Source organism: Etheostoma cragini, chromosome 6, assembly GCF_013103735.1.
Source record: "Etheostoma cragini isolate CJK2018 chromosome 6, CSU_Ecrag_1.0, whole genome shotgun sequence".
Taxonomy (NCBI): domain Eukaryota; kingdom Metazoa; phylum Chordata; class Actinopteri; order Perciformes; family Percidae; genus Etheostoma; species Etheostoma cragini.
Window position 1 is genome coordinate 7,584,880 of NC_048412.1, and position 27,782 is coordinate 7,612,661.

The 27,782-nt window shown below is 40.9% G+C and overlaps 1 protein-coding gene across 35 annotated transcripts in view; it reads left to right on the forward strand.

The window, feature by feature from the left end:
* Positions 1-27,782, forward strand: part of LOC117946383 (plectin-like) — a 156,731-nt gene that overhangs the window by 118,547 nt on the left and 10,402 nt on the right. For 22 of the 35 annotated variants that reach the window (XM_034874478.1, XM_034874480.1, XM_034874483.1 and 19 more), the window contains 29 exons: positions 925-1,002; positions 2,073-2,177; positions 3,466-3,632; positions 7,992-8,107; positions 8,284-8,384; positions 9,734-9,853; positions 10,696-10,791; positions 10,885-11,012; positions 12,956-13,049; positions 13,461-13,615; positions 13,723-14,044; positions 14,131-14,208; positions 14,320-14,481; positions 14,572-14,676; positions 14,792-14,887; positions 15,205-15,330; positions 15,944-16,096; positions 16,206-16,360; positions 16,592-16,718; positions 17,082-17,265; positions 17,385-17,408; positions 18,491-18,648; positions 19,680-19,858; positions 19,958-20,096; positions 21,227-21,583; positions 21,683-21,766; positions 21,968-22,072; positions 22,230-22,328; positions 24,179-27,532. In XM_034874478.1, the coding sequence (XP_034730369.1) occupies positions 925-1,002; positions 2,073-2,177; positions 3,466-3,632; positions 7,992-8,107; positions 8,284-8,384; positions 9,734-9,853; positions 10,696-10,791; positions 10,885-11,012; positions 12,956-13,049; positions 13,461-13,615; positions 13,723-14,044; positions 14,131-14,208; positions 14,320-14,481; positions 14,572-14,676; positions 14,792-14,887; positions 15,205-15,330; positions 15,944-16,096; positions 16,206-16,360; positions 16,592-16,718; positions 17,082-17,265; positions 17,385-17,408; positions 18,491-18,648; positions 19,680-19,858; positions 19,958-20,096; positions 21,227-21,583; positions 21,683-21,766; positions 21,968-22,072; positions 22,230-22,328; positions 24,179-27,532 (7,167 nt within the window). The remainder of the gene's footprint in view (positions 1-924; positions 1,003-2,072; positions 2,178-3,465; positions 3,633-7,991; positions 8,108-8,283; positions 8,385-9,733; positions 9,854-10,695; positions 10,792-10,884; positions 11,013-12,955; positions 13,050-13,460; positions 13,616-13,722; positions 14,045-14,130; positions 14,209-14,319; positions 14,482-14,571; positions 14,677-14,791; positions 14,888-15,204; positions 15,331-15,943; positions 16,097-16,205; positions 16,361-16,591; positions 16,719-17,081; positions 17,266-17,384; positions 17,409-18,490; positions 18,649-19,679; positions 19,859-19,957; positions 20,097-21,226; positions 21,584-21,682; positions 21,767-21,967; positions 22,073-22,229; positions 22,329-24,178; positions 27,533-27,782) is intronic. The other 13 variants (XM_034874479.1, XM_034874482.1, XM_034874481.1 and 10 more) reach the window with 4 other exon arrangements.

Consider the following 27,782-nt stretch of genomic DNA (forward strand, 5'->3'; position numbering starts at 1 on the left):
CCGCTTCAGAGCAACAGAGGGAAAAAATGTCAGTCAACACATTAGGTGGAACCGTTCTAATCTGGTCCCATTCCTACCGGTTGCGTACCCAACCCTAGTCCGCCACTGCTGGAAGACTTTGAAATAATCCTGTGTCGCACAGCTGCACGAACACGGGGATATTAATATTATAGTGGAATACTCACTTTCATTAGTCATGTTAACAGGAACATCGTCTTTTTCGTAATTAAGGCAAAAACGGAATATTATGGCTTGCTTTAGGCATGTACTGTAGATGCAGGATATAAACATAAATATCCAGGTAGCAATATGTGCCGCTGACACTTACAGGACCATTTTGATTAGCTTGGCAGTTTTCTGGTGCAAGCAATACTCGATTTGATGTGTTTGTATACAGTAAATATGGAACTTTTTTTACTTTTAGTTATTTACAATTCAAAGGACACAGCATTACGCATCATGAGGCTCTTCTTAGCTTGCTGTCCGATGACTTGAATCATACAAAACCGTGGCTCAGCCACTGCTAATTTTCTACTGTAATTAGTATTCTAAAGGGTTTATTAATTCCAAATGTATCCCCCTTTTGTCTAATAATGTGTCAGATAGTGGTGAACAATCGGTCTGAGGCAAAGAAACCTGTTAGATGGAATATTAAGAATGGTATCTCTGTGGGCATACTTTAAATCCAAGCACATACCCACCAGGATGAATTATTCTAAATATAGATTCACCAGTTGTTACTACATTTCTTCTTTCTGTTAAATGTCTTGCCACCTGATTTTTGTCCTTTGTATTCATTGCTATATTTGGATTGAATGCTTTCCTTCTCCTTTGCCATGAGTCTACCAAAAAGGATGTCTCTGGCTGCCGAGTCGTGCGAGTCGTGTAACTAAACGCGTCTCTGTCTCTTCCCTTCCACCTCAGCCCAGAGAGAAAGGCCGCATGCGATTCCACAAACTGCAGAACGTACAGATCGCTCTGGACTTCCTCAGACACCGGCAGGTAGGACACATAAAATCTTACCTTAAACCTCCACCAAACAATTAGGCCTGAAACAATTCTTACATAATTGTCTAATTACAGTTTCTTTTGCATAATCACCATTTCTTTGTTTAACAGCAATTAATTGCTAACTGTAAGCTAAGGCCCAAATTGGTTTGAAGTGTTGATGGTAATTGTTCAATTAAGAAGAAAACAAAACAAAAACAACGTTCAATGTCCATAAAGAGGCGTGGTTCACTTCATAGGCTATGTACATAAGATAAGAGATATATATTTGAAAAAGATCTCATCTAGGATTCATTCAAATCTTTCATTTGTTTGAAAAAATAATACAAACATGCATTTATTTTTTTTATTTGACTGAAGGAGACAACTACATTTTTAATTACATTTATTTCTGAGGCAATTAAAGGTCCCATGGTAGGAAACTCTCCCTTAATAAGTTTTTTTAAACATTAATATGTGTTCCCCCAGCCTGCCAATGGTCCCCCAGTGGCTAGAAATGGTCATAGGTGTAAAAATGAAAGCTTGAATGGGCCAACTTGGAATCTTCCCCTTATGATGTCATAAGGGGCATGGTTACCTCCCCTTTCTCTGCTTTGCCCGTCCAGAGAATTTGGCCCACCCATGAGAGAGAGACATCACGGCTTTCAAACTAGCAAAGTGGCAGTTGGTCAAGGCCACACCTCCTGCCCCCACATTGCACACCCCCCCCCCTCTTCTCCTGACAGACTCAGACTCAGAAATGGCACATAATAAGGAAAGCTCATTGTGGGACTGACTCTAGTGGCTGTAATTCTGAACCAAGGCTGAATTTTGGGAAAGAGACTTCAGATATATTTTTAGGGGACCACTAAGGTCTATGTAAAAGAGACTTCAGATACAGTGTTCTATATAAATGGTCTACATAAAAGCCTCCAAAGAATACCATGTCATGGGACCTTTAATTGTTCAAAAAAAAAAGTTGTTACAGCGCTACAAACAATAGCAAAATCTTGTCTCATTGTGTCTGTGTATTCCTGGGATGCTGTAATCATTCCAAAACACATCACTGCGTTGTGTTTTCTCAGGTCAAGCTGGTGAACATCAGAAACGATGACATAGCAGACGGGAACCCCAAGCTGACCCTTGGGTTAATATGGACCATCATCCTCCATTTCCAGGTCTCCTTCTCTGTCAGTGTTGTGTTTTATTATATTATCGCTCTATACCTCTGTCTCTGGGATCTGCACCTGTCAGCTGATGTTTCTCACCTCCCTGGAACCAATCAGAATGGACGCTGCTCTTCAAAAGAAAAAGACTCTCAATATAAGACCTAGTTTCAAATCAACAATCAAAAATGGGGATACTTCTCAATCTATTTTTGAAAAGCATTCACAGCTAGCATAACACACTATCACTGCAGTCAAGTTTCTCATGAATTTATGAACGGTATAAAGACCCATACACCAGGGCGTGTTAGTATGAGTCACTCCCTCGCTGACTCCCAAGGGCAGGGGGTGTCAGGCCAGGTGGACAACGTGCTGTAATACACTCCCAAACCACATCCCGGATAGCCAGGCCTTTTCCATTGTATGTCAAGAGCTGCCAGGCAAAATTAGGTAGGGCCACACCTTCTAATATCAAATGATTCAGGTTTAGATGATATGGGAAATAAAGGAGACATTATTAATATGGTGAAGGGGCCATTGTGCCCTGTAGAAATAAACAATGTTCCCAGAGTCTTTATGCTTGTATATAATAGAGGGGATAATAGCTGGGTTGTGGTTGCAAGTGAGTCATAGAGATCAAAGTGGAGAGGAAAATCTCCCTCTTATTATGTCATTTAGTGTTAAATCTCACAATGTGATTACCCTTAATTAATTTAATTTACAAAGGAAAAAAAATTGCAAAAGTGCATGTAGGATCTAGATTTAAATAGTTAATCTAGAATACTGTACATGCTTTTCAATAAAGTAGGTACAAAAAACTCGGCAAGAGGGGTGACATAACAGACTTGTTTGCAGACTTTGCAGACTTGCAGGGCAGAGGTGTGAGAAGTGAATTTGAATGGCACGCACACCCGTTTGTACACGCACACACAAAATGGAATACCGGATGCCTATGACTCATTTCTCCTAACCCCAACATCTCCAAATGAAAAGTGATCTGGAGGCCACAGCCGCAGCGGCATTTTCCCAAACAGAAATCCTGCTGCATCCTGTGAGCCAAGTCATAAAAAGTAACACTTCGATCTACTGAACAGGAAACAGGAAAGATATTAACCCAAGGAGTGATAAAGGTGTTAATTGGGAAATGATGATTGACATTTTATTTTGAAATTAACCACGGGTGTCCTGTGATTCCAATCAAACTGCATCTTATGGTTTCCACTAATGACTGATTTCCTCCACATTCCTTCAAAATGGATTCTTCTGCACATCCTTTACCTTCCTAACACTGTATTTATATATAACATCCCAGATCTCAGATATTCAGATCAACGGCCTGTCAGAAGACATGACGGCCAAGGAGAAGCTGCTGCTCTGGTCCCAGAGGATGACGGACGGCTACCAGAACATCCGCTGTGATAACTTCACCACCAGCTGGAGGGACGGAAAGCTCTTCAACGCCGTCATACACAAACACCAGTGAGTGGGGCGGGTATTGCTGATTAAATAGTACATTGTAGTGATTGCACAGGCATGTGAATCCTTTTGCAGAGCACCTACATGAAGACAATGTCAAATATAAATAATTTAGAAAAATGCAGGGCTTCTGTAATACGACCTGAGGTGCTGGGTCTTGTCGTGCCCCATCACTGTCTTTGCCTTTTATTAAATATAGAGTGCACTGGGAAGGGGCAATTCCAGGACCTTTTTAAATAGGGTGGTTTCAGGGTTATTACATTTTTTTCATTTTTTATCAGTTTTTATTTTTATTTCGGTTTGACTTGTTGTCTTCAAATTCAGTTTAGTTTTTATTAGTTTAGGTAAATATGGCTTTAACACCCTGACGTACAGCTTTAATTAGAGATTTGAGCCTTCAGTTTTAAAATCCTACAGCAGAATGTTCTTATATAACCCGAATGAAACACTGGTTATGTGTTGTCTCACCCTGAGTTGAAATGAATCTGGCATAACAGAAGGCTTCCTTTTTTAGAGTAGCCTGAAAAAAGAGTAAAAATGTGGCTTGAACAGCCTAAAAAATCTTTTAAAATAACAACAGGAGGATTCCTTTTTAGAGTAGCCTGAAAAAGAGTATACATTTGACTTTTCAATTAAGTATGTAGCTCAACTGTACTCCTCATTTAAAAAAAGGTTTAAAGACTTGCAGCACAGAGGTGTGAGAAGTTAATCTGAGTGGTACGACACCCGTTTGTACAGCACACACTAAATGGAAAACCTGATACCGATGACTCATCTCTCCTCCAAATGAAAAGTGATCTGGATGCCTCAGCCACAGCGGCATTTTCCCAAACAGAAATCCTGCTGCATCCTGTGAGCAAAGTCATAAACTAGTTTATTAAACTAAGCTAGGTCAGCCTCCTTGTGCTACTTTCAACTTCATGGGATATTTCCCTGTAATAACCTGTCCACATATTTCATAACCTTCCACTGCAAGGCACTGGCTTTTATCTGACACAGTCCTAATCAAATAGAACTCTGCCACTTTCTCCCGACTTTCGGTATCGCCATGATACCAGGGACACGGACATGTTGTGTTCAATTTGACATGGAATGCCAGAATTTATGGGTTCCCAGTCGGAAACTGTACATGTCTATGGCAAATGTCATGTCGGAAAGATATAACGTTATTTGCTCTATGAAAGACATTGACAAGACGAAAACTAAGGATATTTCCTTGTTAGTTTTGCAAACAGACATTACGGTTTTAGTTTAGTTATTGTTTTTTGTAATGCATTTTTATTTTATTTCAGTTAACGACCATGTATTTTCCCACCTAGTTTTAATTATTTTGTTCATTTTGGTTAACAGTCGTAACCTTGGGTTATGCTTAGAAATAAATGTCTGTGACAATGCGCTACATAAATGTCATGAAGGTTGTGCCCCTGTGGCCCCCCTGTGCCCCTCTAGCGCCGCCCCTGTGCTCTGGACCTCCAGCTCCTCCATGATGCCAGTCTTAACCTGCTCTGTAATTAAATCCCACTCTCAGTATTGACATAGGTGTATCTTTTCTAGTTTACATCATTTTAGACCTAATAATCATGACGTCTTTCCATTTATTGTAATGGAAAGACGATAAGACTTAACATTGACAGCTTTCGTATAGTTGCACTCGAAGTGCTCAAATTCATTTATGCACTCTTGTCTGTTTAATCAGGTTTTAAAGTCTGATATTTTCTACTAGCTGCAGTTGCTGCTTTAATAAAAACATGAACATTGCAGGCCTTCAGGCTAAGAATACCAAAGGCAGGCGTTGGCCATGAGTACTCTGCCACCTTAAGATGATAATTCCTTTAAACATGATTCATTTATTAGATGGTTTGGGAGCCTATAGTGGATTTGAACTGGTTGCTGTTGAGCACCAAATATGCTAATTCCCCCAAAGCTGTGGTGTGTATTTATAGTAGACTTAGTGGTTAAGGACAGCTTTGTGAGGTGGTTCCTGGGAAATGAATGTGCATTTATTTCTCAGGAAGATTTGTCAATACAATTCATTTCTTTTTAGATTTTCTTGACAAGGGGCTTCGTGCAGAGGAGTCCAGACAGCAAACAGAAGAAAAGGTGTATTAGATGAGCGAAGGTTAAAAAGTAGTTCTTTAATGTCATTCTGTATTGAAAGAAAGAGACGCCTGCAGGGGCACGTTTCCTCTTACCCAAGCGTTTTCCTGAAACAGTTTTCTTCTGTCTCGGTTTTGGAGACACCTGAGGCTGGATAAGGGCTGCCTTTTCATACAGGGCAGGGGTGTGGTGTGTAGGCGTAACTCTTGCACACTTTGGCTTCAGCATGAAAACTGCAGCATTACTTTGTGCCCAGACATAGTTCGGAGCATCCTGGGGCAGAATATGCGTTCATCCAAAGAATCTAAGATTGTCCAGGGTTTATGTCGATGTGTAGAGGTTTACAAATCGACTTCACACAGCTCTTCGTATGTAGGTAGCATGTGGCAAAGCGTGATGAAGGAGCAGTGACTTGGCTGTACCAGTAGGAGCTTTTTTCATCTCAGCAACGCTGCATAAGGATAAAGGGGATCTTCACATGATGATAGACCCCTGAGACGATGCCTTGGATGGATTTACATGCAACCATTGAGCCAAAAAGACAAAAGGAAACTGTAAGGCCAAGCACTAAAGCAGAAGCATTGTAACTGCTACTGGACAAGGACCATTAAGATGCTCAGTTTAAGGAAGAAGTCAATGAAGAAGAAGGGACGCCTCGGCTCCAGTGATGGATCTAACAGCAATGTGCGCGACCGGGTGGTCATGTTCTGTGAGGATATCCCATCCGAGGGATCCTCCCGGGACTCAGGGTGGGGTTCCCAAAGCTCAGGGGCTCAGGGCTCCAGCAGTGATGAACCTGGTCACATTTGGAGGTCCCGTAGCTTTCATGGAAGAGAGGGACAGAGCACGAGCAGCTCCTCCAGGCCAACAAAGCAGTACTCTTTTGGAGAAATCCGCCATGTGGAGGCTCCTCCTGGTCAAGCACAGAATGGGGGCCGTTCTGTCCGCATCACAGAGCTGTATGAAGCTGCTCCTCCTGTTGCTTTGTGCACATATTGTATTTGCTTGCAGAGATGCGCATTGCACATTTGAATGTGTGGATTTTGTAATGCATTTAAGACATGTCATTATGACTGAAATTATCTGTTATAGTGGAGTATGCATGCATTATAGATAGGTTAGGTTTTTGTGGTGCATTCAATCACGCTGCTCTGCACACTGAACCTTTTTTGAAGTTGTGGGTGGCTGCCAATTTAAAAGATGTCAGCTCTGATTACGTCAATTGCTTTAGAAATTACATTCCACCTATAGATGCTCTGACATCTGCCAGAGACGGTCAAACGCCCAGAGGACAAAAAGGCAGGTGCTGTACAAGTCTGTCAGAAAGTGAACACTTTTTTATAGCATTTAGCCATTGGCAGAAGTCTTAAAAAGGCCCAGACAGCGCTGCTACTATATTTAGTGTCATACCATATGAGAGAGCAGACCTGTACAGACTGCATTGATTATGTACAGTATATCATAGCATTCCATCTCAATTCTTCTAACTTCTAACTATTCTAACTTTGATTTCTGAGGCTGAAAAGACAAAAACAACAGATGCAGATAGTTACAACGGCATTAAGGTATTAAAGCTCTTGTAGGTGAAAACAAATATGGAGCTGTGGGAAAGGGGATAATAATCTGATATTAAAGTTGTAAATCTCTGAGGAATAGAAAAACTTTTTCTGGGATTTAAAAGTCATAAATGTAGTTCCTAAAGCACACAAGCTATCACATCCTCCAAAACGAGTAGTGGTTTTCTTCTGAATAGGCTCAATTCATAGCAATGCCTCTTCCAAGTCCGGGTTCTTATGATAATATAGATTCTGTGCTAAAATCAAGAGTATTTACTTATTGTTAAGTCTGATTCCAAAGTATAATTTGATAGTACAGCCAATTTAGGAATAATGCACGTCAAGTGCTCTGTGGTCTGATGACGTCGATCCAAACTTGCAAAGTGAAGCAATGTGGTTCCTTGACAAAAAAACTGTTTTTTCCAATTTTTTTCCTATACAATTTACAACTTTAATCCTGATATGCAGTGCTAGATTGTAGCCATTACTGTCATTTTTCTTTACAATTTCAATTTACAATAAACATTTATACATTACTATCACACACATAATTACAGTGTTGTTATGGAAACTCTTAATGGATGTCCCTAAACTGCAGGTTGTAGTCAGTCATGCTATGAAACTCTCATGATACATTTCAATAGACAACCCCTAAAGATTGATCTGGACCCTGTTAGGGAATAATTGTGTATTTTTTGTGTTCCCCTAGTCCCAGACTCATCGACATGGGCAGAGTGTACCAACAGACCAACCTGGAGAACCTGGAACAGGCCTTCCATGTGGCAGAGAGAGACCTGGGAGTGACACGCCTACTGGACCCGGAGGGTAAGACTGGCCCAAGGCCAATTTAATCTGAACCCCCAGACCTGGTTTTGATGATTAGATTAATTCAGTGTGTTTTTATGTGCTATGCTGCATTTTTTTTGCAAGTTATTATTGGTTACTGCAATATGACATTAGACAAGGAATATAATGCAAATAATTTGACCTTATCCTTTCAGATGTTGATGTCCCACACCCCGATGAGAAGTCCATCATCACTTACGTATCATCCCTGTATGATGTCATGCCCAGGGTCGATGTCCATGATGGCAGAGCTCATGTAAGCAGAACAATGCATCTTGGTTTTTAGATGCCTTTTAGCTGAAGAAAATGTAAATTCAATTCAACTTCATTGTCAATTCTGCAATGTGTGCCAGACATATTGCAGAATTGTGCTACTTGTAATGCGAAGGTTTGCTTTACTTTGATCTGATAGAATGCTTGATCAGATTTAATCAAACCTGAACAGGCTTGTGATTCTGCTTATGAAAGAGCTTTTGTTTGCAGTCTTTAGCAATGCATCCCGATGTTTAACAAGAAATAGAAATCTTGTGAAACCAATTACATTCGAATTTCATTTGTTATTCATTCACAACGTAACAAAACAAGCAAGAATTCAAACCACCTTTCAGTGTCCTGGATAGGCCAGCCATGCCGAAACACTTATTTACGAACATTTCAATATCCAATGAAAAATAATCTCAATATGAAATAGCACAGCGCTTTCACCCAGACGAGACCTCCAAACCAACTGTCATCGCCCCATGATGCTCACCTTTTCTGGCTAAACTCCACTAACATGATGCCTGAAAGGACCATCATCTGGTAGTCATCTCACAGTCACCTATTGGCAGCTAAACAACTGCCGCTTGTAGCCGGCATTCTGGAGCTCTGTAGCAGCTAAATACAACCCAAAACTGCCCCTCAGGTTTTATCCTTCTATAGTACTAAGGCTAAATTATCTATGATCTATTGGTGCAATAGCGTTAATCCCATTGAGGGAGGGGATACATTTTTTCCCCACCAGGGATAAAAAATAATTAAAAATAATTAAACAGAGGCAGAGATATGTAGACCAATAAAGGGGAAATCCCACGTACCCTGCCGGAAAATTGCACCATGCTCACAGGTATTGTCTATTGTCACACATCATCTGTTCACATATTGTAAAACATAGTAGTGTGTATATATATATATATATATATATATATATATATATATATATATATATATATATATATATATATATATATATATATATATATATATATATATATATATATATATACTGTAAACACTTTACGTTTAAAGGTGAATACTGATACATCTTTCCTAATAAATGTCTTTAAAAACATAGGTACAACTGTACACACTTACTCTGGGAAAACAGGAGAAAGAATTATGTTTCTGTCTGTGTCCCACCATTGTCTCTCTTCCCCCACTGTCTCCTCTACCTCTGCCCACTTCATCAACCCCCTCCTTGTCCGCTCACAAAAGACCTGGATTGTTCGGTTGCCTAATTGAGTTTAGCGTGGTGTGTGAGTGATGTATCATGGCGACTCGTTAGAAGAAGCACTCTCCTGTCTGTCTGTTGTTAAACCTCTTCTTTTTCTGCTGCGTTGGCTGCAGGAGCTCGAGCTGCGCTGGCAAGAATACTACGAGCTTGTGACTATTCTGCTCCAGTGGATCCGCCACCATGTCATGATCTTTGAGGAGAGGAAGTTCCCTGCCAGCTACGAGGAGATCGAGGTGAGCCAAGCTGATGATATGCTGATATTATGCCTGTGCGCCAGAGATTTGTCTTTGTTATAGGTATGTGTTAGTTGAGCAGCACTAAAGAGCACTAATATACTGTTTATTAAAAAAAAATGTTTCCCTTAATGCTCAGCATGAAACTATTGTGAAAAAGGGTATTCCAATATATCAAAGAACAGGCTTACATAATGTCTAGCTGTGAGCAGACAGAAACACCTTTATTCATACATATTGTTGTACTGTAGGTGGGGCAGTGCTTCTGCTGAGAAAATACAGCCAAAAGGCAGATAATGCTAAACCTAGTCCTAGGAGCATGAGCCCTCTGCCACTCCCTGTTGCAGAACAAAAAGTTAGCGTGACTTGAATATTTTTTTCACTCTCTTTGAAGTCACATTATCAGCAACACAGGATCATCAAAAGTAGTAGCTTATGCTTCAGTAAAGCAGTTAAGTCTGGTTAAAGGGCGATTAACATTTTACTTTAGTAATATAGGCAGTATGAAGTTATTTGAATTGTTATAAGTTCAACTCAATTGACACCAGTCACGGGAATAAACAAATAATACTAAAGAGGACAGCAGCCCACATACAGACTTTTAGAACTGTGGCGTAATGTGTTACTTAATTTACTTATCCTATTTAGGACATTAGGATTTCAAATTCATTTAACTGAGCCAATGCATAACAAGTCAAGCTCTAACCATTTGTTCTGTAAAGGCTGATGCTGACTATTTTTGTCTTGGAACAAAAATACATTTTTGAGAAGAAGAAAAATTAGGACATTTAAAATATATATAAATTGCTAATACAAACTTTTTTCGGGTATTTTTTCTTTAGCTTCTTTGGCGCCAGTTCTTGAAGTTCAAAGAGGCAGAGCTGCCAGTGAAAGAGACGGACAAGAACCGATCCAAACACATCTACCAGTCCTTTGAGGCAAGCTAACCATCCTTTTCTATTTTTTTGTATTTTATTGAAATCTGTTCTATTGAGTTTTGACTTACGCATTCTGCTCCCACCTGCCCACAGAGTGCCGTGCATGCTGGTCAGGTGAAGGTCCCCCCAGGCTACCATCCCATTGACGTGGAGAAAGAATGGGGTCGACTCCATGTGGCCATCCTGGAAAGAGAACGGCTGCTCAGGATAGAGTTTGAGAGGTTAGGAGCGTGTCATAACATATTCCTTTTTGATGGATCAGATTAGTAATGAACTAGTTTTTCCAACCAAGGAGTGTAGTGGTAACAATGCGGAACACTATATCAATAAATAAACAGTGTTGAGAAGGATAGTTTCAAAACGTATTCCATTACAGAATACAGAAACATGCCCAAAAAAATGTAATTTGTAACGTAATCCATTACTCAGTCTGAGTAACGTATTCTGAATACCTGGATAACTTCCTCATTGAATAGCATTTCAGAAGTCAATATAAATATAATGCTTAGCCAAACATGCCTATTTTGGTGTATTCTTCTGTTCCAACTGGCTGAATGTGTACATGAACAAGTACATAGATTTTTGTATTTGTAGTCCCAAACTGCATAGCCTACTACAAAAATCTAACTACAGTCTTGCTACCACAAGCTAATTTCAGCAAACGTTAGCTAGCATGTCGAACTGGGCTAGTCAGTTTTTCAATGGTTCGGGGCTGGAAAATCAGCACATTGAAGAATGTAAAGTTCCAAGTCAACTAAGCAGGTACCTGATACAACTATACAATAGCAAGGTGAACAGTATAACTAGAGCAGACGACTACCCTTGGCTAAATAAAAAAAAAAAAAAAGAATTACTTTAAGATTCTTCAGGTTGGAGTTGGAGTAATTTGGACGCTGAAAGGAGGTTGGTTTCTGGGAAACAGAGGATGCATTCCACAGTTATATTTCATTCTCCCTGTTCTTTAATGTGAAATGCTGTTTGAATTTTAAGATAGAAACACATTCCTGTTCTGGCTTTGTTGTGAAACAAAGGAGTACAATCATGTAATCCATTGATTTCAACAATATAACTGTATTCTAAATACCACCTATTTCAATTGTAACTGTAACGGAATACAGTTACTCATTATTTGTATTCTGAATTCGTAACGCCAGTATGTATTTCGTTACTCCCCAACACTGTAAGTCAGCAGCTAATTTTATAAAGCTAATAACTGAAAAATGCCAGCTACCTAATAGCTTAGTGGGAAGACAGACAAAATTAGCATTTCTTTTTGGGGGTGGTTGAAAAGAAGGCCTGTGTGCTGCGTGGGTGCATTTTTTTTCTTTTTGCTATGTATTATAGCCATATAAATGAAGGCTTTTTAACTTTTTGTTCAACAAGAGTGCCTTGGTTTTCAAACATTTCTGTAGCTAGTAGCCTAACCTTAGCCTTAAGGCCAATGAGTTAGCTAGCCTGCTAACCTTCCAGCATTGCCAAAGATGTGCTCATAAAGGTATGACACATTTGCTAAACATTACGAAATACTTTTTAATTTACCTTTTGACTAATGTTGCCTCAGTGTCAAACAACTCTGAAAATTATTTCACCATTTTGGAATTTTAGTTGCATTGGCTTTAGTTGTTGGAATTTACTTATTGCTTCCTGTTTTGGTAGACGATTCTGGTTAAAGTCGGTTTGGTTTGTATCAAAACAAGAGAGATGTGTCCCTCATAATTGGACACGTAAAAATAAATAATTAGGTCAAATGAAATTGGATGAGACATTGCGTCATGCCTGGAAAAATGGAATGTCTCCATGTCACGAGATTGTCCGGTCATCTTGCATTCTGATTGCCTTGTTCATGGTTTTGAGACGGGGAATGACTGAATGAGCAGACTGGATGTCTTCGTCAGAAGACATTTCTATCTCACTCTGCTCTGCTACTTGGCACGTAGCTGGAACTGTCGTCTTTATAAAAGAGTTAAGGAATGGCCTTTGTGAGTGACCCTCATAAATTGGAGTATTTGCTGCAGCGCAGGGGGCCGTAAGTTATCTTTGGTTCAAAAGCAATGTGGCTCTCTAACACGGGTTTCAAGGAGTTGATACTGTGGAAGTGTGACAGGGATTATCACAATTTGACTTTAATATATTGATCTTTTTTTTCTTTATCGATCTTATCCAGACTTGAGAGGCTGCAGAGGATTGTCAGTAAAGTCCAGATGGAGTCTGGGTCGTGTGATGGAAAACTCAGCCACCTGGAGACCCTGCTGCAGACGGTGAGTCCTACTCAGGTCTTACATTGGAAATACTACATTTTGGTGTGTGTTCACAAAAATAAAGCATACAGAGAATCCAGAAGAGGATCATTTAGAGCATAAAGCTTTTGTTAATTTTAGTGTGACCAAAAAGTTTGGGATTCAATTTTCTTTTTCCAGAACTTTGTCAATACGAAATCCATTTTTCAAAACAATTCTGAAGTCTGGAGCCAGTTATGGCTGCTGGCATCCACATACATAGCCCTCATAATATCTTAATATTTCAAAGTACAGACTTCTTAAGCCTTTTTTCTGGCAACTATTTAAAATCAATTTTGTCGGTCAGTGTAACACACCTTTATTTTCCTTTCTAATCTGGTTGGCATTTAAAAAGATGAGAATCTATATTTTCATTGGCTTTCATCCCTTCAGGACATTCGCCTGCTAAATGCAGGGAAACCAGCTCAGCACACAGCAGAGCTGGAAACGGAGCTGGACAAGGCAGACAACATGATCCGCCTGCTCTTCAACGACGTGCAGATACTCAAGGACGGGCGCCACCCTCAGGCTGAAGAGATGTACCGCAGGTGGGTGCGACGGGTATTACATTCAAGTGAACTTGTAACCCTGTTACAAAACAATTCTGGATACAAAAAAGCACCAATAAAAAGTACTGTGTTTCTTATCTCCACAGGATTTACCGCCTTCATGAGCGCCTGGTGAACTTGCGCACCGATTACAACCTTCGCCTGAAGTCCTCCGGGACGACGATCAAGTTTTCCCAGACGCAGCTGTCCCAGCAGTCCACCATGAAAGGTCGGCCTGAGAAAGATGATGTAACCCTTCTCTATGTCAAAGATCTCCTAGCCTGGGTGGAGGAGAACCAGCTTCGCATCGATGGAGCAGAGTGGGGCTCTGATCTGCCCTCTGTGGAGTCCCAGCTGGGCAGCCACAGAGGCCTTCACCAAACGGTGGAGGACTTCCGCTCCAAGATTGAACGGGCCAGGGCTGACGAGGTAGCAGCCTTATCAAAACCACTGGATGGGATTACATACTGTCTGACGTTAAAAGTAACCTTTTTTGCATCTTTTTTTTTCTGCAGAGCCAGATATCTCCTGTCAGCAAGGGCTCGTACAGAGAATACATGGGCAAACTGGACCTTCAGTATGGCAAACTGCTGGTAAATATTTCTACATGTCAAACTGCACTGAATGGTAAAGCTTGACGTTGTAATTGTGCTGATTTTTTTTTTTTAAATCAACTGTTGGTATTTTGATCTTTGCTCTATCAGAACTCTTCCAAGTCCCGTCTCAGGAACTTGGACGCACTCCACGTCTTTGTCAGCGCTGCCACTAAAGAGCTGATGTGGTTAAACGACAAAGAAGAGGAGGAGGTCAACTTCGACTGGAGCGACAGGAACACCAACATGACGGCAAAGAAAGACAACTACTCGGTGCGTTGAAGCAGAGGATTTTGTCAAAGATGCTTGGATAAATTAATTAAATGACTGATTGCCATTAACTGTTTCTTTTCAAATGTCCAGGGTCTCATGAGAGAGCTGGAGCTGAGGGAGAAGAAAGTCAATGATCTCCAGGTCATGGGGGACAAACTGGTCAGGGAAGCACATCCTGGCAAGAAGACAGTCGAGGTAATTACTCTACTCAACCAAGCTGATAAGCAAACGTCCATGTACTGCATAAAAGCTACTGAGTAAGCAGTCAACTAATGCACTGTCATCATCATCATCATTACGTCTCTTGCAGGCTTTCACAGCCGCCATGCAGACTCAGTGGAGCTGGATCCTCCAGCTGTGCTGCTGTATTGAGGCTCATCTCAAAGAAAACACAGCCTATTACCAGGTATGGAACAGTGATATTGATGAAAAAGGTTCTGTGGATTCCAGTTACCAGGGTATAAAATTAGCACCCTCCGCAATCCAAATGCTGGTAAAATATACACATGGCTGGGAGATTTAATTTGCTCTCCAGCCCAAAAAAGCAATGGTAATCTAATTGAGTAGCTGGTAAAATTTAAAAAAAAAAATACGTACAGCCATTTGGCTGTTGGACAGAAAAGTTAATTTTGCACCCTGCTAAAACCCTACAATGAACACCTGCCAAGGTTTATAGAGCACAGAGTCAAATGTTCTGTCCCCCATGGTGTCCATTCCTTGCAGTTCTTTGCTGACGTGAAAGAGGCTCAGGACAAGATGAATAAAATGCAAGAGAACATGAAAAAGAAGTACAGCTGTGATCGCTCCACCACGGCCACACGCCTGGAGGATCTGCTGCAGGATGCTGTGGTGAGTGAGGACTGCATGCATGGGTATATCTAGCTGCACATGCACTTAACCCTTGTGTTGTCATCCCCTCAAAATTGAATGTCAACAATTTTGTTGATGCTTTTTATCAATGTTTTTAACTTTTTCGTACGTTTTTGTCCCTTTTTTCAACACCGCTCCTTTTTTTTTTAGTTTGTCACTTTTTTGACGTTTTCAACACAAAGTAACACTAACTTATTAATTTTTGGTTTTACAGTTATTTTGGGAATTTATGGTAAATTAGTTAGGAAATTATACCTAATGTCTGAGTTAGAAAAGCAGAAATTAGGATTTTTTTAGACAAACATTTTGTCGATAGATAATCACAGACTGGAATATGTCTTGCCACAGTGTTGTGTAGAATCAATCATGTTATTTTGTGTAATTAACAAGAACATTGATATAGAAAAATGGTTCGATTTGACCCGTTGACAACTTGAAGGTTAATGATGCCAGATAGGAACAAAACAGAATATGAAAGAATACCAAGATGATGACCATTTTGCTTCAGAAGCCAAACTGACCCAGTGCCTATATTTAATGTTTTAGAAATTATTTTATTCTAATCTTGTTTGTGTCATTTATTTTTCACCAGGAGGAGAGAGAACAGCTGAATGAATTCAAGACCCTTGCAACAAGCCTGAACAAGAGAGCCAAGTCCATCATCCAGCTGAAACCACGCAACCCCACCAGCTCCATCAAAGGCAAACTGCCTATTCAGGCCGTCTGTGACTTCAAGCAACAGGAGGTTAGTGATTTGGGATCCATTCGCAGCCCAGAGTGGTCATACGTGTCGCAGAACCTCAGTATCTCCTCCTTTAATGTGTGTATTCATCGAATGGGGGATTGTGTTTCAGATCACTGTCCATAAAGGAGACGAGTGTGCGCTCCTCAACAACTCACAGCCTTTCAAGTGGAAGGTCCTGAACCACTCTGGACACGAGGCTCTGGTGCCTTCCGTCTGCTTCATGGTGCCTCCAGTCAACAAGGATGCCATGGACAGTGTGTCCAGGTGGGAAAACCAGTAAAACAACAAAAAATGAGTCAACAATGTAAATGTAAATGGACTGTTCTCATAAAGCGCTTTTAACTGGAAACCAATTCCAGAATGCGATACTGTTCCTGTCAACCGATCCAATTTCTGACATTCAAACCAAGTACCTAGTGGTTTGATAATGTATACTCTCTGGCGTAGTGTCTGTTTCGTAATTCTTGTGCTATCTGCGTTCCTCTCCTACTCCAGTCTGGATGCAGGGCATCAGCAGATGGTGTCTATGTGGCAGACGCTCCATATAGACATGAAGAGCTTGCTCTCATGGCAGTATCTGATGAGAGACTTCACACAGATACGCTCCTGGAACATCACCATGGTGAGTGTTTACACTTTAATGCAAAAAAAGAAAGAAAGAAAGGAGAAGGATTCATTAAGAGGTGCTGGGTTAGTTTTGAGCTTCACTCTCAAGCTAATGTGTGTGTGGCATGTAAAGGAACAATGCAAAAAGTGTAGTATACAATCTTAAGCCAACTAAACTCATTAGAAAATCTGACCAAACGTTTCCATTAGCTATAAATAGCTAATACAATCTAAATAAGTAAATCAGGATTTTGTTTGTGCTTTAATGATTCTGTTTATTTTGGTCCATGAAACAAACCTCTCTAAATCAAATTATAACATCAAGTTCTTTAGAGTCCTGCTTCCTAATCCACCCCCCATTCATCTCCACCCTGAGCAGTTCAAATCCATGAAACCAGAGGAGTACAGGCTGTTGATGAGGAACCTGGAGCTCCACTACCAGGACTACATGCGCGACAGCCAGGACTCGCAGCTCTTTGGCCCTGCCGACCGAATGCAGGTCGAGGAGGACTACACCAAGTCCACCCAGCATTTCGACAACCTGATTCGCTCCATGGAGAAAGGTAACAAAAATGTTTCTAAGTAAAACACTGGCTTTTTCATAATTCATGGATTTATAAAGGGAACATACAAGAAGTGAATAGCAGCTTTACAGTATATATAATTGTCGTTCACCTTTCAGGACTAATGGTTGTAAGGCTCAAAGGTGAGTGATGGCAAGCCAGTCAAAGCTACGGCTCACCGAGATAGTGTGTGTGTGTGTGTAAACTCTTTGGATGAGATGTTCAAAGACATTAGTGTTAGAGTAGAGTCCTGAGTGACTGCATGTTGTTTTGATTCCCACGTTGCTTTCTTTTATTTTGCAGCTCTGCACACATCCATATTTTGTGCATTAGGCTACAGTTTGTGGTGCTTTTTGTCATGGTGTGGTTATTTCCCAAGACATACTGTATAATAATGGGAAACAGACATCTAGCATCACTACAGAAATATTCAAGTTCTTTACATCATCCCGAGTGGATGCAGTTTGCGTTTTGAGTTGTCAGGGATGTAAAACTCAGCAGCACTATGGTAACTTTGTCCCACCAAATTCATGTATTGTAGCGTCTATCATTGAAATGATGGTAAAAAACACAATGTCTGCCATAAGTCTTACGTGGAAATATTTCAAAAGATGCACCAGCAGCTTCTGAACGCTACCGTAACATGGAATCCGTCTTAGCTTGATAGAATGCCAAATTTAGTTTGTTTCTACAATGACAAACTGTCAAGTATCCCCTCCATGAGGCTGATCACAGGCTATGAACTTGGCATTTTATCTTCCTCGTAGCTACCGTGAAGTTGAAGCTGCATGCAAAGTATATGTTCTGCATATACAAATGTTAATTAACACAAATAGTGTTATTTTGCCTTGATAATTATAAATACCAGCAATGTGGTCAGGTTAGAAACCCTTAGGTTTATTCCTAGGAGATTGTACAGCTCTCTGCTCTCTGGACAGAACATGTTAAGCCCTACTACATCCTGTAAGCTATAACAGTAGTGCATAACATGTGTTTTTGTCACAACACATGACGAGCTGCATGCATGACTGTGCTTACATGAACAGTAAATATGTGGTAGATGTCTAAAGTCTAAGATATTTAAGGTGTGTGATAGTATATTCTCAATAATCTACATTATTGGCCCTTGACTGCATCATAAGTGTATCAATTACACCTTGTCTTTAGGCTTAATACATAGTTAATTTGGCTGTTCTAAACTAAGACACACTATGCTGATCCACAGGTCAACAGGATGAGTCTCTGTGTAAGAACTACATCTCTGAGATCAAGGACCTGCGAGTGCGTATAGAGGACTGTGAGGCCGGGACTGTGGCTCGCATACGCAAACCCATGGACAAGGAAGCTCTGAAGGAATGTGTTCAGAAGACAACAGAGCAGCAGGTACTTCACATGGCAACATGGCCATACTAATTACACTACATTACCATAATAATTAGACATTAGCAACCATAGGGAGACTGCTACTACACCGCCTCTATGCTTTACTCTACTTTGACTCTCAATACTACATCTCAGCAGTGTTATAGAATGTCTATTCATGTTATATACCATATCACTTTGGCATGTCCATCGACTTACTTACAACTCACTTGCGCCGGCCTTGTAATGCCTACTTAATCTGTACTTTATATAGCCTACTGTATTTTTTTTACATTGTGTATTCTGTATTTTTGTGTTGGATGTTAAACTGTATGTTGTCTTGCACGCTTATGCTGTTCTTGGCCACATCGCCGTTGGAAATGAGAACCTCAACTGCCTACCTGGCTAACTCTTGGGGTGTCTTCCCGTCAAAATTTAAAAATCAACACTTTTGTTCAAGCTTTTCCTTTGTTTGTTTTTTACTTTTTCAAACATTTTATCAATTTTTGTAACACTTTTGATGCTTTTTTTCCAATGTTTGTCACTTTTTTTGATGTTTTCATCACTTCGTAATACGAACTCATGAACTTTAGTTTTACAGTTATTTATGAAATTTATGGTCAGTAAACCCCATAAGAAATTATACCTAATGTTTGAGTTAGAAAAGAAGAAATTAGGAATTATTTAGACTAGAATTAAAGGAATGTATGTTGATGGGTAATCACAGACTGGAATATGTCAACTTTTACTGAATAGTATTTCAAAATCACTTCAATTCTTTTTTTCAAAAAATTCATTGGATTGGAATCAATCATGTTATTTTGGGTAATTACAGTTGGGTTGTTAAAAAGAACATTGATATAAGAAAACAGTTCAATGTGACCTGAGGACAACATGGGGGTTAAATAAAGGTTAAATAAAACATTTTAAAAACTAGGCTTAAATCAGATGGAAAGTTCAGAGAGAGTTGCCAATAGCAGTTTGGTTTGGTTTTCTCCAGTCATTTGTTTTTCATTTGTTGCCAACTGTTCTTCTCTTCTTCTCCTGTACAGAAAGTCCATGTGACGCTTGAGGGCCTAAAGAAGGACCTTGGTAAGGTATCTGTGAAGACACAGGAGGTGTTGGCCTCCCCTCAGCAGTCTGCGTCAGCTCCTGTCCTGCGCTCGGAGCTGGACCTCACCGTGCAGAAGATGGATCATACCTACATGCTCTCCTCGGTTTATCTCCAGAAGTGAGTCCCCAGCTGATTGCTCTTGGGAGAAAATGCGCTAATGCCCATACTGTGTGCCTGTGATGCTATTTTATTTACTTTTTTGGTTCTTGCCCCCAGGTTGAAGACTGTGGAAATGGTCATCCGTAACACTCAGGGTGCTGAGGGAGTTCTCAAGCAGTACGAGGAGTGTCTTCGCGATGTTCACACCGTGCCCAGCGATGTCAAGGAAGTAGAGACTTACAGAACAACGCTTAAGGTAAACATATTATTATTTTAATCAGTGTTTTGGGTTCAGGGATATAACATCTGTTAGAGGAGAACTGTCTCAAGTTATTGTAAATTTCAGTGGTTTCAAAGCTGGGCTTTTTATAAATATAAATAAATATTGTATGGTTCTGCTGAAGAGCTGGAATAACATGAATACATTTGTGAATTCACTGCAAGGGAAATGTAAGACAGACGAAGCTACACCAAACACCATAACTACCAAAACAGAGAAAAGAAAATATTTACACCATTCAATCTAAGGAGCCTGATTCGAATCACTTTGGGTCTCATTGACTATCCTATGGTTTTAAAACATATGAATGTTGAGTAACTCACTCTCTCTCTCTCTCTCTCGCCTCTTTGTGGAGAACAGCTCATCTCAGTTCAATTCAAAGAGGCTTTATAGGAATGGGGAACAGACGTTTTAAAGGTCCCATTACATGGTGCTTAGGTCTCTTTCCCAAAATTCAGCCTTGGTGCAGAATTACAGCCACTAGAGTCATTCCTACAATGAGCTTTCCTTAGTATGTGTCATTTGTGAGTCTGTAGCTTTAGAGGAGGAGGGCTGGGGGGGGCATGGGGGAGGCTGGGGGTGTGGCCTTGACCAACTGCCACTTTGCTCGTTTGAAAGCCGTGATGTCTCTCTCTCCTGGGTGGGCCAAATTCTCTGGACGGGCAAAGCAGAGAAAGGGGAGGTAACCTTGCCCCTTATGACCTCATAAGGAGCAAGATTCCACATTGGCCCATTTGAACTTTCATTTTCTCAAAGGCAGAGCAGGATACCCGGGGCTCTGTTTATACCTATCACCATTTCTAGCCACTGGGGGACTATAAGCAGGCCGGGGGAACACATATTAATGTTCAAAAACTCATAAAGTGACATTTTACTGCCATATGGGACCTTTGAGTGAAACTAATGTGTACATATAGGCCTACAACAGGATGGCAAACGTTTGGGAATAACTATAGCAGTGGTTGCATACAAAACTACAAATCATCCCGTAAACAAATTGGGAACGGTTTCCATTTAGTAACGCCTTGTGTGAACTTGTGGTTTTGACCTTGTTTGTTCACCACTGACTGTCTTTTATTTTTATGTTTTTTTAATGAAATGTGCAGAAAATGCGAGCTGAGGCAGAAGGTGAACAGCCAGTGTTTGATTCTCTGGAAGAAGAACTTAAGAAGGCGACAGCAGTGAGTGACAAGATGTCACGTGTGCACAGCGAGCGTGACACCGAGCTGGACCACTACCGCCAGGTCCGGTCAAGTCTCCAGGACCGCTGGAAAGCCGTGTTCGCGCAGATGGACATCCGCCAGAGAGAGCTGGAGCAGCTCGGCCGCCAGCTGGGTTACTATCGGGAGAGCTATGATTGGCTGATGAATTGGATTTCTGACGCCAAGCAAAGGCAGGAGAAGATCCAGGCGGTGACCATCAGTGACAGCAAAACTCTAAAAGAACAACTGGCCCAGGAGAAGGTATATATCGTGTAGCGCTTCATATTTCCTCAGCATTCATTTTCTTAAAATTCTCACGTTAACTAGCTTAGTTTTTAATTCAAACCTTTTTTCAATCAGAAACTGCTGGAGGAGATTGAGAATAACAAAGACAAAGTTGATGAGTGTCAAAAATATGCTAAAGGATACATTGACACTATTAAGGTGAGCATTCAACAACACTAGTTTGCATTCATTATTGTAAATAATGTAATTTAAAGATATCTTTATTGTCATTGTTTCAACAAACAGAAATATATAATTGAAATAGTAAAATTTTGTGGAAATAAAAATAAAAAGGAGCGTTTAGAGAAAGTATTTGTGGCATAATTGATGTATGGAAGATTTACTTTTTCCCCCAAATAGGACTATGAACTCCAATTGGTCGCCTACAAAGCTCAGGTGGATCCTCTTGCTTCTCCCTTGAAGAAATCCAAACTGGATTCTGCTTCTGACAACATCATTCAGGAGGTTTGTTTCTTAGAACCCGTGTTGGTTACAGCTTTGGGGAAAATAGTGAATATTTTGATAAATTACAACTTAACTATGAATGGATTTCACTGTGCAAAACACATGCATGAAGCTGAAAATGACAAATGTTTTTTGTTGTTGTTTCTCCCTGTGTCAGTATGTAACACTGAGGACCCGGTATAGTGAGCTGATGACTCTTACTAGTCAGTACATCAAGTTCATCACCGACACGCAGCGCCGCCTGGAGGACGAGGAGGTGCGTGACAACAGGCTGAGGATCCCAAACGAACTAAATTCTAACATTAACCTAACCAACCAACCAAATATTGAACCAACCGATACACGAGATTGCCTGCCGATCATGCATGCACGCACTGTGTGTGTCACACACACACTCGCATTACATTAATGTACGGGTGACAAATAGCTCCTTCGCAATCATTACAACATTGGCATGCTGTAGCTGAGCTAAAAAAAAGTGTGTGTCTATTAGTAGATTATATCAGAATCCATTTAGGCAAATTATTAGTGAAAAAGTGAGAAAAACATCAGTAAAATAAGAGTTGCAAACAAATACGATGCATGAGGTTTGAGTGTGTTAACATTCAAAAGAATGCAGTGTTTAAATAGCACATTCATTAGGAAGCTACATTGAGGCCATAATTCCCAATGTCAGTCTAAAACTATACTAAACAACTATACTGTGTGTTTGTAGTATCTACTCCATCTCCATTCATTGTGTGTAGCGTGGCGTTGTAGATTTAGAATGAGGGGTTCTTTCTTTCACTACGATTTTTCTTTACTTTCTTATCTATTTGGCCACTTCATTGCCTGAGGGTAAAATCCAAGTGAAGACTGTGTTTCAGTCTGCTTATCATGGTCTTCAGCTCTCCGTTTCCCCTAAATTAACCACAACGTTTTACATTCTTTTCTAACCCTAATCTTTCGTTTGTTTCTTTGCTCTTCTTAACTGCTTGCCAGTGCTTTGCCATGATGAATGCTTAACTTGTTTGAGCATTAAAGAGGTAAATTACTCAGTGTTTCAAGTACCTACTGTAACGTATACTCTCCGTTCCCTCTGTCATGCTAACATCTGTGTTCCTCTCAAACTGCATTTTGGCTTTTTCATGGCTTTTTATTTTGCTTTCACTGCAGCTTTTTATAGAATAACAGTAGCTATCTGCAGTTTGATACACTATGTATTCAATATTCTATTTTTTTATTCCTCTTCAACTTTCTGACACTTCCTGGAGTCAGAAAGTGTTTTTCTAATTTTACTGTCACATCTCAAACCTCTTATCGTTGACTTTGGCTTTCCTTTCCCTTCCATTTTGTAGCATATAGTGATTTAAAGAACCCCCGATGCATGGGATGAGATACAATGTTGTCCAAGGGAATAGTGTGAATAATACTGTAACAGCCTTTGTTTCAGAAAGAAATCCCACACTGGACACAGACAATTTAAACAAAAATTTAAAAAACATTTTTTATTGTTTATTATTTTTAAACAACTAGACATTTACATCAAACATAGCAATATTTTAATAGACTCTATAAAATAAATGTGTGGTAAATACTCTATTGCTATACTATTGCTATTCAAAGTTGAAATCTACATTTCAACAAATTATATGATCATAATTAAAGTTAAAGTAAAGTATATATTATTATTGGAATCACATATATAATGCCGTTTTTGAAAGTTAGTGCTACAGCTACAGTTGCATGCCATATGATTTGATGCTGTGTTGTGAAGTGATATTTTGTTTCCATACATGTATTCATTCATCCCGATCATCCATTTTTCCCTCAATTGTCTTGTCATTAACTATTTTCATTGCATCGTGAGTTTAACATCACTTGAATCATATGAATGTGCATCTAATTTACGTCTAGTGATTGACGTTTGAGCTAACCTTAACATTAACATTGCCTGGGTAATACAGTACATTAAATTGCTCTTATTCCAGTGTGATTAGGCTGTGATTACTACAGTAATTACAATTTGAATCTACACGGTTTTGAGCTAGTTAATGTAAAGTGCTACCTTTAACATATCATGCTTGATTTTAATTCTTTCTTTACCATTTGCTTCCACTAATGTAGAAAACTGCAGAGAAACTCAAAGCGGAAGAGCAGAAAAAAATGGCTGAGATGCAGGCTGAGTTAGACAAACAAAAGCAGTTAGCAGCCGCTCACGCAAAGGCCATTGCCAAAGCTGAGAAAGAGGCTCAAGAGCTGAAACTCAGAATGCAGGAAGAAGTAAGCAAGAGAGAGGTTGCTGCTGTGGATGCAGAAAAGCAAAAGCACAACATCCAGCTGGAACTGCAGGAGCTCAAAAACCTCTCAGAGCAGCAGATCAAGAACAAAAGTCAACAGGTGGATGAGGCTCTTTACAGCAGAACCAAGATTGAGGAGGAAATCCACATCATTAGGATGCAACTTGAGACAACATTAAAACAAAAGTCTACCGCCGAATCTGAGCTTCAGGAACTTCGAAACCGAGCAGCTGAAGCTGAGAGACTCCGAAAGGCCGCCCAGGAAGAAGCTGAGAAGCTCCACAAACAAGTCAATGAAGAGACCCAGAAAAAGCGCATGGCAGAGGAAGAACTCAAACGCAAATCTGAGGCAGAGAAAGAAGCTGCTAAGCAAAAGCAAAAAGCACTGGAAGACCTTGAAAACCTCAAGATGCAGGCCGAGGAGGCCGAAAGGCAAGTGAAGCAAGCAGAGTTAGAAAAGGAGAGGCAGATCAAGGTTGCTCAAGTGGCTGCCCAGAAGAGTGCTGCGGCTGAGCTCCAGAGCAAACACATCTCCTTTGCAGAAAAGACCTCGAAGTTGGAGGAATCCCTCAAACAAGAGCATGGCGCTGTCCTTCAGCTTCAACAAGAAGCAGAACAGCTCAAGAAACAACAGGAGGATGCTATAAACGCCAGAGAAGAGGCTGAAAAAGAGCTTGAGAAATGGAGGCAAAAAGCTAATGAGGCCCTCCGTCTTAGACTCCAGGCTGAGGAAGAAGCCCACAAAAAGAGCCTTGCTCAAGAAGAAGCTGAGAAACAAAAGGAGGAGGCTGAGCGCGAAGCTAAAAAAAGAGCCAAGGCTGAAGACTCAGCTCTGAAGCAAAAAGATATGGCCGAGAAAGAACTTGAGCGGCAAAGAAAGGTAGCTGAGAGTACGGCTCAGCAGAAACTCACTGCCGAACAGGAACTGATTCGACTTAGGGCAGACTTTGACAACGCAGAACAGCAGAGATCTCTCCTTGAAGATGAACTTTACCGCCTGAAGAATGACGTCATTGCAGCGCAACAACAACGGAAACAGCTAGAGGATGAACTGGCCAAAGTGAGGAGCGAAATGGATATACTCATTCAGCTTAAGTCCAAGGCAGAAAAGGAGTCCATGACCAACACAGAGAAGAGCAAACAACTTCTTGAGGCTGAAGCCGCCAGGATGAGAGATGTGGCTGAGGAAGCAAGCAAGCTTAGAGCCATCGCAGAGGAGGCCAAGCATCAGAGGCAAGTTGCTGAGGAAGAGGCAGCTCGCCAAAGAGCAGAGGCCGAGAGAATTCTCAAAGAGAAGCTGGCTGCAATCAGCGAGGCCACTCGTTTAAAAACAGAGGCTGAAATTGCCTTGAAAGAGAAGGAGGCCGAAAACGAAAGACTCCGGCGCCAAGCTGAGGATGATGCTTACCAGAGAAAAGCTCTCGAAGATCAGGCCAACCAACACAAGCTAGAGATTGATGAAAAGATCCTCCTACTCAAAAAATCGTCTGAGGCTGAAATGGAAAGACAAAAGGCCATAGTGGATGACACACTGAAGCAGAGGCGAGTTGTCGAAGAAGAAATCCGCATTCTTAAGCTCAACTTTGAAAAGGCATCATCTGGGAAACTTGATCTGGAGCTAGAACTGAACAAGCTGAAAAACATTGCAGAAGAAACTCAACAAAGCAAATTAAGGGCAGAGGAGGAGGCAGAAAAACAAAGGAAGCTTGCCCTTGAGGAGCAGAAGAAGAGGAGGGAAGCAGAGGACAAGGTCAAGATGATCACTGCTGCAGAGGAAGAGGCGGCCAGACAACGCAAGCTCGCCCAAGACGAGCTCGATCGTCTGAAAAAGAAAGCAGAAGAGGCCCGAAAGCAGAAAGAAGAGGCTGACGTTGAAGCGGAAAAACAGATTGTTGCAGCACAGCAAGCAGCCCTGAAATGCAGTACTGCTGAGCAGCAAGTCCAAAGTGTCCTCGCTCAACAGAAGGAAGATAGCATCATGCAGAAGAAGCTTAAGGAAGAGTACGAGAAAGCCAAGAAGCTTGCCAAAGAGGCAGAGGCTGCTAAGGAGAAGGCAGAGAGGGAGGCAGCTCTCCTTCGTCAACAAGCAGAGGAAGCAGAACGGCAAAAGGCAGCTGCTGAGCAAGAAGCTGCAATCCAAGCCAAAGCTCAGGAGGATGCCGTGAGATTGCGGAAGGATGCTGAATTTGAAGCCGCAAAACGAGCACAAGCAGAAAATTCAGCACTCAAGCAAAAGGAACAGGCCGATGCCGACATGGCAAAGCACAAAAAACTGGCAGAGCAAACACTTAAACAGAAGTTCCAAGTGGAGCAAGAGCTCACAAAGGTCAAACTGAAGCTTGACGATACTGATAAGCAGAAATCTCTCCTGGATGAAGAGTTGAAGCGCTTGAAGGACGAGGTTGATGATGCTGTCAAACAAAGGGGCCAGGTGGAGGAGGAGCTGTTCAAAGTCAAGGTTCAGATGGAGGAGCTAATCAAACTGAAAACTCGAATTGAGGAAGAAAATCAACGCCTCATCAAGAAAGACAAAGATAACTCACAGAAATTCCTCGCAGAGGAGGCTGAAAATATGAAAAGGCTTGCAGAGGATGCTGCCAGACTTAGCATAGAATCCCAAGAGGCTGCACGCTTGAGACAGATTGCAGAAGACGATCTCAATCATCAACGAGCTCTTGCCGATAAAATGCTTAAAGAGAAAATGCAGGCCATACAAGAGGCCTCTAGGCTCAAAGCAGAGGCAGAGATGCTTCAAAGACAGAAGGACTTGGCTCAGGAGCAGGCACAAAGGCTGCTGGAGGATAAGCAACTAATGCAACAACGCCTGGAGGAGGAAACTGAGGAATACCAGAAGTCACTTGAAGCAGAGAGGAAAAGGCAATTGGAGATCATAGCCGAATCGGAAAAACTCAAACTTCAGGTTTCGCAGCTCAGTGAAGCCCAGGCCAAAGCTGAGGAAGAGGCGAAAAAATTCAAGAAACAAGCTGATAACATTGCTGCCCGTCTTCATGAGACTGAAATAGCTACCAAAGAAAAAATGACCGTAGTGGAAAAACTGGAATACGAGAGACTCAATACCAGCAAAGAGGCTAGCGATTTACGCAACGCAATTGCAGACCTTGAGAAGGAGAAGTCTAGACTGAAAAAGGAGGCAGCAGAACTTCAAAATAAGTCTAAAGAGGTATTGTGTCAAAAATGGCATAACAGAGCAGCTTATGTCATTGTTAATCTTAAAACTAACACAATACTTTCTTTGATTTCCTCTATTCTTTTCTTTGACTAAACTAACCGTAAAACCAAATCTTTGATTTAAAATGTGATATTGACTTTATGTTTGTGATTTCAGTGCACTGTGCTTATGCAGATCACACCCTGAATGACCTCTCATATCCTGGAATGTTTTGTTTTTTTCCTTTTGAGACATGCTTCAT